At 45.0% G+C, this 11,390-nt stretch overlaps 1 protein-coding gene across 4 annotated transcripts; it reads right to left on the bottom strand.

Annotated features, from left to right (window-relative positions):
* Nucleotides 1-4,854: 4,854 nt before the first annotated feature.
* Nucleotides 4,855-11,155, bottom strand: TAF8 (TATA-box binding protein associated factor 8; the record flags this gene model as incomplete). Of its 4 annotated transcripts, none has more annotated exons than XM_081010151.1 (8): nt 4,855-5,327; nt 5,919-6,052; nt 6,538-6,685; nt 6,965-7,089; nt 8,200-8,262; nt 8,850-8,948; nt 9,895-10,051; nt 11,087-11,155. In XM_081010151.1, the coding sequence occupies 8 exons, from the start codon at nt 11,153-11,155 to the stop codon at nt 5,184-5,186; spliced, it is 939 nt and encodes a 312-aa protein (XP_080866277.1). In that variant the 3' UTR covers nt 4,855-5,183. The 4 variants fall into 4 exon arrangements, with proteins under 4 accessions (XP_080866277.1, XP_080866276.1, XP_080866275.1 ...); XM_081010150.1 differs by having other exon boundaries at nt 5,910-6,052; XM_081010149.1 differs by having other exon boundaries at nt 5,910-6,052; nt 9,895-10,054.
* Nucleotides 11,156-11,390: the final 235 nt, after the last annotated feature.

Consider the following 11,390-nt stretch of genomic DNA (forward strand, 5'->3'; position numbering starts at 1 on the left):
GTGAAGCTCTGAGCAGCACTTTATAGGGGGGCAAGGCCTTCTTATCACCGTGGAACCTGCACACCTGGACTCTTGAGAAGGTAGGATCACAGCAAAACTAGTCTACTGAACTTTTAAAAAATAGTAATTAATCATAATGAAGTCAGTAAGAAGAAACTCCTAATGCTTTGGATTCAGACTTGGTGGGGATTAAGCCATACTGTGTTATTTTATCTATCTAGATTCACAATGTGGTAACATGGGTATTGCCTTGCTTGCTACATTTTTTTATGAAAAACACAACCAGGTCGAAGTATTCTGCAGATGATGTTTTATGTATGCAGTCCACACCCCCTTCCCACCAACATCCCCCCATGGACTGGATAAGGGGTTGTTGTTTTTTGTGCCTTTCAAAGCTGTTTCGCACCCTGCCCAGCTGCTCACACCTGCAGATTCCGTTTGTTCCTGCTTGTCTACACGCCAGGGGGCACTGACAGAATGTCTTTTCCTCTGTGCCATGGTGTTCACACTTTGACTGAAGAACTCCAGTCAGTGTGAAGCTGGTTTGAGAAACAATGTATCCTGTTGTACCGTATAACGAAGTATAGAATACATACCCATTTTGGTTAATGCCTTGTGAACACACACTAAAAAGCAGAGCTGGAAACAGTGAGTGTACATTAAATGGAAATGTGACTGCAGCCTTACGTTTGCTGAAGCATTTTATCACTGTCCGCTATAATTTATTAGTCAACTTGAGTCAGCCAACATCCACTCTCCATGGCCATGTATCTAGCATACTTACCTGTATGACATAGACTGAATGAAAACAAGATTTGGAGCTGGGTACCATCAGAATATTGCTGACACCAAACTCCAAACCAATCTCTCGTTTTCTCGCCAGGCACTTTGCTGTTGAGCATTTCCTCTGCAACACACTTCAGAATTGCAAAGTAACCCCCCCATCCCCTTCTCTGGCTGGAACCAGCCATCATATTACAGAGCTATTAATTCATTACAGTACTTTTCTTTGAATCAGTGGATTCATGAGCAATTATTCCAAGCTTCAGAAACCACAGCTTGTCTTTTGAGTAAGACTAGCAAGGGACGCGGGTGGCGCTGTGGTCTAAACCACAGAGCCTAGGGCTTGCCAATCAGAAAGTCAGCGGTTTGAATTCCCGCGACGGGGTGGGCCCCCGTTGCTCGGTCCCTGCTCCTGCCAACCTAGCAGTTCAAAAGCACGCCAAAGTGCAAGTAGATAAATAGGTACCACTCCAGCGGGAAGGTAAACGGTGTTTCCGTGCGCTGCTCTGGTTCGCCAGAAGCAGCTTAGTCATGCTGGCCACATGACCCGGAAGCTGTCTGCGGTCAAACGCTGGCTTCCTCAGCCAGTAAAGCAAGATGAGTGCCACAACCCCCGAGTTGTCTGTGACTGGACTTAACAGTCAGGGGTCCCTTTACCTTTACTAGCTATGACATGGCGGGTGGGTCCCCATTTGTGGAATGCCTGCTAATATTGAGGGGTAAAACATTCCTGTTTACCAAGAAATTTGATGGCTAAAATAAACTGTTCCAAGAAATCCTTGAAATCAGCTGTGAGGATATTTGGCTTTAAATTTGCTATTGCATTGTTTTGCTGTTCTGTTGTTTGACACCTTGGGCTCCATTGGAAGACAGAACTTTAAATAAAGAATGATGGTGGTGATGATGAAAATGCCAGTAAAGTCCATTTTCTTTCTGCTTCTCAAAATCAAGTGTTACGTTGACTATTGAGATATGAGGGGAACCAACAAAATGGTTACATAAACGCAAGCTTATCAGCCTTGAAGCTACTGGTACTCTCTATCTTAGTTGGTCAAGGTCCCAAGGTCTCAAAGTGATTAACCTTAACCTAGAAGTCAACAGCGCCAATAGAAATGGGTGCAGTGAGCTCCACCTTCTCAAACCCTGGGATCACACCTCCTGCTACCAAGAGGTACGTGCAGACAAATGTGATTACATTATTTCTATGGCACCATTTCGTTTTGGGCTTACAAGCAAAATCTGCCATCGCTCCTTCTTTCATCTCAGGTTAAGTCAGTCATGACTAGCAACATATTTCAATAGGTCTACTACTTTCAGTGTCAGTAATTTGGGACAACCTAAAACCAGTCACATTTAATTTTTTTTGGCAGGAATTAATCTGTTTTGAGTTTAATCTTTAATTGCCTCTATTTGAAGCAAAATATTAGCTAGATAGCCAACATTATTTGATTTTGTAATAGACACCCACTTTGTATTGCCATTGTTAAAGACAAGTTCTGGAGCTTGTTATTCTGCAACTCAACTAAGAATCTCTTTCCTACTGGACCATTTCATTGGCTTTAACCTATTATGTCCTCTCCCTACTCTTTGAAGGAAATGCTGCTTTAAAATGCTACACTGATGCTTGGGGGGGGGGGGGTGGCAGGACAGAATGTGAAAAAGTACTGACATAAGCCGAGGGCTCAAATATAGATGCTGCTACACAGGAGAAGTTTAAAAGCTTCTAGTGGTGGATTACTCAATGCTATGGAGAGGTAGCAGATGTCAATGAGATTCAAGGAGAATGAACAATCAGTTCCCATGCAAGACCAGTCATATAAAACAAAGGACTCAGTTTGGCTTATGCAGGCACCATTTTATTATGAACTGAAAAAATAAACTATTTTCACTATTTGTGTATATCTGGCTAACATTTTAAATCGCCCAAAAACCTAACCAGTGACCAAAAATATATAAATGTATAAATATACAACTGTCTTTATTTACATTTGTACATACAAGCATATCAGCAGATTTGACAGTGAAAGCGTTTTTTGGCAAATGAAAATGGGTAACAAGTTTTTCCCCCAAGATCTCCATGGACAGAATAATTTGATATGTGAAGGACTTGTTTTTCCTTTCCTTTCCTTTCCTTTCCTTTCCTTTCCTTTCCTTTCCCTTCCCTTTTTTTTTTTTTTCTTTTGGAATGGCAGGAAAAAGCAATGCAGCTTATCTTCTAGAATCTGTGGTCCTCAATAGAAAGACTGACAGCACCAACAGACAGCAAGTGTTGCACTCGCCAAAATCTCTGAATCCATTTAGGCTCACAAGCTACACTGAATAGATGAATAGCTGATCATCTGGGGCAACTCTACACATTTAAAGGGCACCATGACTTTCTAATGTCTCTTAATGAGCTAGAAGAGCAGTGAATTATCTGGCAAATCAGCAGAGGAATAGGTGAAGAGGAATCTAAAGGATTTTGTTACCAGCTAACTTAACTGGGTAGATGAAGAGACAGTGCTATTAAACTAGTATTTTCCACAGGTATGAGCAATGCAGAGCAGATGTATACAGAGATTTAGAGAGCAGCTGCTGTAATTTGCCCTTGCACTAGAGAGGTGCTGCAAACAAATCATAACAGGATATTAATTGAACTCCGGGCATTTCCAAATGGGCCCATTGTGAAGCTACAAAGCTACAGCACAATTCTGATTTTACATGGCATAACTTGCAGTTCATGTTCAGCATCACATTTTGGAAGCCCTTCTTATTAGTGTTGCTGTGGTTAAAGTGGATTGATGCTAATTTGAATTGTTACTCACCAAACAGAATAGTAAAGTTATCACCAGAGACCAACTAGCACAAACCAACTACCACAAACCAATTAAGACTATCTTCCAAACAACTGCTATAGCTAACCAGGAGTGCACCCAAACAACTGTTTCAAATCGTGTTTTGGAGGTTAGTGCTAACCACAGTCTACCTGACTGAGACGTCATGTCAAACTATGGCTAGAGGAAACAAAGAAATAGAGGGAGTTGGCACCTAAGGGGGTAGGACTGAGAGTAAGAGCTGCAGCATATTCTCAACTCTCCAAACCATAGCTTGGACAATCAGGACGTGACATCTGAACCAGGTTTCTTTAGGCAATCTCACTGTTCTTTATTTCCTTCCAGAAGCAGGTGATGTAAAACTAAATTCCCAAAAGGTAATCAGAAACTTTGAAGAAGAAAAAGCAAGGTGTGGTCTTTTTCTTTTTTCCTTTTAAATCAAGTATTTTAGGAAAGTGTACTGATAGGCATATAATACAAATAGCAAGGGACACTTGAAGATGGAGTCAGGGAGTGATGCAGAATCTACTGCGACATCCCAGGCCTTGCTGGCACATGCTTTTGCTGATGGGAGACTGAAGTACAGGCAACCATGCACATTCCTAACACACACACACACACACACACACACACCCAGCCATCAACATCAAGCAGGGTGGACAACTTATAATTGCATTCTGGGTGGCATCTTTTTCCCTGTCTCCTATCACAGACAGAAATACAGCCTTTGTCAACGTTACTTGGATACAAGAAGAAGGTAGAAAAACTGCTGTTGTATTGCCAAGGAGAATATAAATCTAAGACTTTGAGCCAATGTGCAGGCAAGGCAATATGATTCTAAACAAAGAGCTCTCTCATCCAGGTGAAAACAAGATCCGCAATCAACATGCACTTGTAAAAAGTGAGTTGTCTTGCGCTGTCAAGCATTGCAGATCTGCTGGGATCTTTCTCTTCTTGCTCTGCCACCATCAAATTTCTCTGCTCAGCTCTCCCAACAATTCAAACCAGAGATAAGATCAGACCAAACCCTCATCTCCAAGCACACAGAAATTGTGTTGTTCTGAACAGCCTCGTCTTTTGCAAAGGAACAACAGTGAATATCCAGCTGATGCCCTTGGCCACCCCTCATCCAAACATGTCATATTTAGCAAGGTGATGTGGCATGAATCCCAGGATGAGTAGCACATATGAAAGGCAAGCAGAGATGAGAGATGATTCTCCTTCTGAAGTTCCAGGAGACCTGGCAAAATGTGAGGAAGCATTTCCGGTTAATCTGTCTGCAGTCCTCAAAAAAAGAAGGTACACTTGAGGGTGGCAAGAGATGCTGTAAGTACTGCAAGCTGCAGCATGCTGTTCCCTGGAAGAGACAGATAGATTTCCATGTTTCTAGGTGAGCATTTCAGACTTCACTTTAAGTTATATAACAAACTGTTGGGGAGAAAAGGACCTGAACCAGAGAGACTGCTTTTCCATTTGGCCCTCAACCAGCAGCATCTTTCTGCCTTTCCCATGCCACATCTCAGCAGTTGCAAGGACCACAGGAGGTCCAAAAGCTTCCTCCTATCCCACCCATCATCTTGCTACAGATCACTTCTTCCTGCGGATTTTGGGCTTCTTCACTGGGCGAAGGTAGGGATTGTCTATCAAGTTCTCATCTCCATTCCGGCTGCCAGAAAGCGAGGTGTTGTGCTGTAGTACCGATGCATTCTCCTTCTCAGCTCCCGGGTCATCCTGGCAGGTAAGACAAGATGTGAACAATGTCAGGGTCTCAGCTGGCAAATCAGCACACCCAAGAACAAGCAAGGCAGAAAGCAACAAGGACATGCAGGAGACAAACCAGCGAGCGATCAATGCTGGCACGTAGAAGAGTTGGGTGCCCTCTGCTGGGAGGCAACAAAAATGTGTTATGGAATTCAAAATGAATTTTCCTAAACTTTGAAGATTCAGGCGTTATCCTGAACAAGGGATCACAGCGAGGGTTCGGGGCAAGGGGATACATGCACCACCCCACTATATTTATCCCATCCACATTCTGTTCCTACCACCGACGACGAGCAACCACCCCTTGCAAAGTTTCACAGCCTTCTATGGATGCGAACATTTGCTGAGAAGCAAGTGCATTTCACAGGAGAAGCCCACACTTGCCTTCTGCCCCAAGCATATTCTGCGGCCAGAACTATGTACATAAAATGTATTTGCCCAACAAATTCCACTTGCAACATCTCGTTTGCACTTAAGTGACCATTTAATACAGTGTTTCCAGGAATCTGGAGCCAACGTCACACTGAATCGAACCGAGTCTCTAGGCTCTACCGTGCTCACGTGCAAGGGGAGGTTCTCTGTGTCTGTCTGATCATCTTGTTCGGATGAATCCGTCTCCTCCATCTGCTGCATCTCCAATTCAGAAGGAAGCAGAGCTGTCAGGTAGGGTATTGAAAAAGGCCTGGCGGCTATCACTAGGGATAAAGAAGGAAGACGACATGATCTCAGATACTGAGATCCATCTCTCAGGTGTCCGGCCTAAAAGGTTGGAAGTGAGAGAAAACTCAAAGAAAGGCATGGACTATTGAGATTTATTTCCTTCTATGCAAGCTTTCAAGGTCAAGGAAAAAGTTATACCGTAAACCTGTCACCGCCAGCAGCCTACAAGTAAAGATGTCACCATCTGTGGTAGCTATGTAGAAGTTTTTGGCAAAGTTACAACAATGTCATACTTCATATTTGTAATTTGCCTTATTGCAAATGCAGCTCATTTGAGGAGGGTTCATTTACAATATAGGACAGCCCAAAGGCCAATCTGGTGCCCGTGAGAAGTTTTGGACCACAATGTCCCTGCTGGCCCTCCAAAACATCTGGAGGGGGCTAGGTGGATGAAGGCTGCGCTAGACACACAGCATCTTACTTGAAACAATGTGCCCTGCCACTGGATTGATTGTCTTACAAGGGAAGGTGCTGACATCATCCTTGAAAAGACTTTGTGTCTCTCCTGTCTTTGCCATGAAGCGTGTCAGAGCTCTTTCAACATCCCGTCTCTGAGAAGCAGCCTTTTCCCGAAGGATCTGATAATCCGACACAGGCTCCCGGTACGTCTGTAAGGCAAAGAGAGGGAGGCGACAATGACTATACACAGACTTCGAATCTGTATTGCTTAGAGTCACTGGGGGCAATCCAGCTACTCCTGTGCAGTTAAGTTCACATCTATCCAGTAGACAACCAAATCTTCTTATTTAGGACCATTTTCAGAAATAACGGAAAAGGAATAGCTCAGTGGACTTAAAACACTGGTCATCCCCAGAGGCTGAAAGTGTCTCACAACAACTTGTCTACCATCTCTGGTCAGTTTTTTTAAGCAAGGCAGGCCTACTTACTGGTGTCTTGATGTAAGTGTGAGGATCCGGAAACTCTGGGAAGTGACCAGGAATATGGGATGGGTGAGGCTTGTTCTGTCCGGCCGTCAGAGCTTTTGGAGTCATGGGCTGATTTGTTACAGGTGCTGCAATTGGAAAGAGGATTTCGGTCATGGCAGCCTCTGCCTCAGTGGTATCAGCCCAGTTTCAGAGGGAGGCAATCTCTGTTCAACTTAGCACAACCGATATAACAAATCTATTTAGGCCAGTGCTGGGCAAACTTTTTTCTGCCTATGCCTGCACTCCTCAGGCAGGAATGGGGATCTTCAGGTCTCCAAGTTTGTACAGGAGGCTCTTGGGACTCAGTCCAGGCTAGGCACACTCTCCTCAAACCACACCCCTCACTGGCTCAGCTCTGCACTCTCCTCAAGTGCTTCTGCCTGGCTGGATTGTGTCCTTGAGCTGCAAGAATGCCTCTTGCTTGCCTGGATGGAATATGGAGAAATGTGTGAAGTGTTTGTGTATGTAGAAACCTCTGGCATCTGTGTGCCTGGAATGCAGCCTACTGAACAAAGGTAAGAGTGACATCAATTGCTTCCCTCACTTTTGGTCTCTGGCCCTTAAAGCCTTAAACATTTCACTGACACCAAATATGTGTGCTTATAGCACTGCAGCCAAAATTTCACTTCAGTCACTGGAACTCTGTTTCAGTATATATTTACCTACAGATATGGCGTAACTAAAAAATATTAAGACTCTGCAAAAGTAGAAAGAAGCCTTAAGTTATTTTGTTCTCATTCAAGGCCCAAGTCACATGCAACACATTTATTTAGAATCAAGTTCCTCATAATTCAACAGAGCCTACTCCCCAGCTAAGTGTGCTTAAAACTGCCACCTTAGATGTGCTTCTTAAGAAATATTTAATGAAATAATGATCATGCAATAGCTTCAGCAGCCATGCAACATACAATTGGCAGAATACTAAATAAAGCTGAGTTTCAGTTTGTTATAAAAGCCAACAAGAACATCTTAAAGGGATCCACAGAGCCTAAATTGAAAAATAGTGAACTGCTTCTCCAACTGAATGAGTCTGTTGCATAAACCACGCCTTTCCCTCCTGAGAATATGACATAGGAAAAAGATACTGGTCCAACGCAATTCCAAAGCAACAGAGCACATGTCCCAATTACTGGGCCAAAGTTCCTTTTATAAAGTTAAGTATGAATGAAATAAAATGCATGCAAGAGCTCACATACGGGCAGTGATCACCATCCGCTGGGACCGTTTGGCGTATGCAGGGAGCGTTTCCACATTAAAGCCTGAAACAGAAGAAAGCAAAGAAGCCTAAAACAAAAGAAAGGAAAAGTCATTCTAGCAAGCCAATCCACCACTCATCCACCACTGAAGCCCTGGCACTATGGCTACACTATGTGGGGAGGGAAGTATTAATTAATTCACCAGCATTTGCTCTCCCTTCTCTGATTCTAGAGGGATCCAGACAGAATAGCAGATAGGTTTACTTGAATATATATTCAAATGAATGAATGAGTGCCTAAAACACTGAATGGGCCGAATGGAGGTACACCATCCACAGTAGGGAGGAAGATGAGGTGGTGGATGGATTGAACTTTCCTCTGTACAAAGAGGTGATATGGAGCTTCAATAGCAGGAAAAGGGGTTGGGCAGTAGGACTCTGGGCAGAAAAAGGAGTTGGGCAGTAGGACTCTGGCATCCTTCCCAAAGATTCCCAAAGGATGGCAACCCATCTTTCATGCTCAATGGATCACGCATCCAATCAATGGTACATCCACTGTAATAGCGGTATCTGCTCAATGACTACACTTACACAATCCCTTCTGACCTTTCCGCAACTGCCATGCCTGTACCATGTAATCCTAACACTCACCCATTTCAACTAAGGTGACGACAATATCTGAAAGGGTCGGCTGAGTCCTCGCAGTATGTTCACAGAAAGATTTGGCACTCCTCCCAATTTCTGAAATGTCTGGCAAAGCAAAAATCACCACAGAACTGAGAGTCAAGATATATCATCACATGCTCACTTTAGCACTATTCTGAATTTAGAGAAGCTGAATCTCTAGAGACCATCGTCCATCCATAGCATTTAGATTGCAGAGGAAGTGGGGGGAATAGAAACCTAGTATTCTACTGTGGAGTGCTCAGCATTTTTTAGAAAATGAATCCTTTCCCTCCAAGAAAATAGTAAGGAATATATAAAACAAGAATTGGTAATGGTGTGTGTGTCATATTCTTCCTCAACCTCGGCCCTCCAAATGTTTTGAGACTATAATTCACACCATCCCTGACCACTGGTCCTGCTAGCTAGGGTTCATGGGAGTTGTAGGCCAAAAACATCTGGAGGGCCGAAGTTGAGGAAGCCTGTTCTAGTTTTTAAGAACAAGAGTAAAGGAGAAGGTCAAGATATTTGATGCCATTTGCTACTTGCCACCACCAAACAAACAAGAATGTGAAAAAAATACATGAAACTTGGACACCTACATGAAAGCAAAGCAACACCATGCGTTCCTATTCCAAACCGCTTATGTTTCCCAGTGGTCTGTCAGGCAAATCAAGATCACAGTTCTCCTACTTTGTTAAATAATGTCAAGCAATCGCCAAAGGGCTTCAGTTGCTCAAAACAGAGTTTTGGCAGTGAAACTGGTATGCAGGGTCATGCTGTCTACTTGATGGCAAGCACATCAAATGGCAGCTCCAAAATTGTTGCAGCACCACACAGAAGGTGAGAGTGCTGCCAAACATCTCCCTTTCAAACTGCTCCTGAAGAAGCAGAGCCCCCATTTTAGTCAGCTCCTCCTGCAGAAATTGCAAATGCCTGTGTCTGTTATTGTCATTAGTGGGGAGGGTTAAAGCTAATGTGCCTAATACTAGCAGTGGAGGTTTCTCAGTATTACACAGTTGGGGATACTCACAGCTCTGGAGCATCTCTGTCATGGTCTCCACAGCAGCCTTCTCAGAGCTCTCAAACCCAGCCTCTGTCAGCAATGAACTAACCACCACTTGAAGGGTCCTCCTTCGAGCCAAATAGTAGTTATCTGCCGGGGTTGAAGAGTGTTTGCCACCTGATCGCTGCTGGAACCAAACCCAACCAAGGAGGACATGATTAGTAAAGGGAGCACATAAATAAGGAGCATGCAGAAGTTGTCAACAACACCACTTAGGGTGGAATTCAACACTGTGCTATTATAAATGTTCCATTTGCACAAGTGTATCAGCTTGCAAATGGAATGATCCTCCCTCCACTGTTCTGGGGGTTCTCCTGACTGCTTCCCAAGCCAATTTCAGGAGCACGGGGGGGGGGGGAGAGAAGGCCCAATGTGCAAGTAGAAGCCCTTGCACTTCCACCAGCAGTGTTCATTATGTAAATCCCACTTTCAGTTACTGCTAAACATGTCTTAAATGGGTCCTTCTCCCAAAGTCCAACATGTGCTCTCATGTCCCACTTCTGACAGTGCTCTCTCTACTTTCCAAGTGTACAAAATTAGCAAGGAATTAGCCTCATGCTTACTCATGGGAACAGGTGTGCAAAAGCAACATCCCTGATTTCTCCAGTTAAAGAGGATCTCAAGCAGCAGCTTTCAGAATTGCCTTTCCCTTCCGCCAGCGACCCCCGCCTTGGGTAGATGTGTTGAGTCAGGGGGACATAGTACTGGGCAGGCAAGGTGAAGAAATGGCATGGTTCAGTATTAGGCAGCTTCCGGAAAGGCGGAAGAAGATAGGGGGAACGCGTGTGTTCAGACGTGACCTCAAGATTTGTGCACAGTTCTCGTGATCTTAGAAAGCGGTGTTTTTGCACGCATGTTTTGGGTGGCCACCTGCTTGCAACGTTATCTGGCTTTCTGCAAGCGCAGAATCGCAGAAGAGGGAATGGAAAGGCGCTGCCCCCCGAAACCCAGAGCGGTCTGAAAGTGATCGGCAGCAAGCAGCGGCGCCCCGCAAATCAAGAGGCGCCCGCCTTCCACCCAGCACCTCCCCCTTCCTCGGTGTCCTGACGCCGCCCCGCGCTGTCATGAGAGCCTGCGGCGGGCACCTGGTGACCACAAAGCGGGCCCGCAGGTGGGTCGTGCCCTCCCCCCCAAAAGGGCTCCGGAGCCCCAGCCTTACCGTGCCCGAGCTACTAGAGCCGCCGGTCCCCGTGTCCGCCATCTTGGCTCCATGGGAGGATGCGCGCATGCGCCTCTACGAACAGCATGGTGGGAGTTGTAGTTCGCGGTGAGGCGGCACGGTGGCGCTCCCCTCAGGTACTACTATTGATCGATAGGGTTAAGGGCTGGTCCAGCAGGCGTCCCCGCAGGTAGCGGTTATGGTTGCCCTGTCGAAGTTGGCCAGAGAAATTGGGGAGGGGGGCACAGGCAAGAAGGGCCGCAACTCAAGCAGCGAAACGTTTCTGAGACGGTGAAGCAAAAGT

The sequence above is a fragment of the Podarcis pityusensis genome (assembly GCF_964106645.2).
Source record: "Podarcis pityusensis genome assembly, chromosome: 6".
In the NCBI taxonomy this organism is placed as follows: Eukaryota; Metazoa; Chordata; class Lepidosauria; order Squamata; family Lacertidae; genus Podarcis; species Podarcis pityusensis.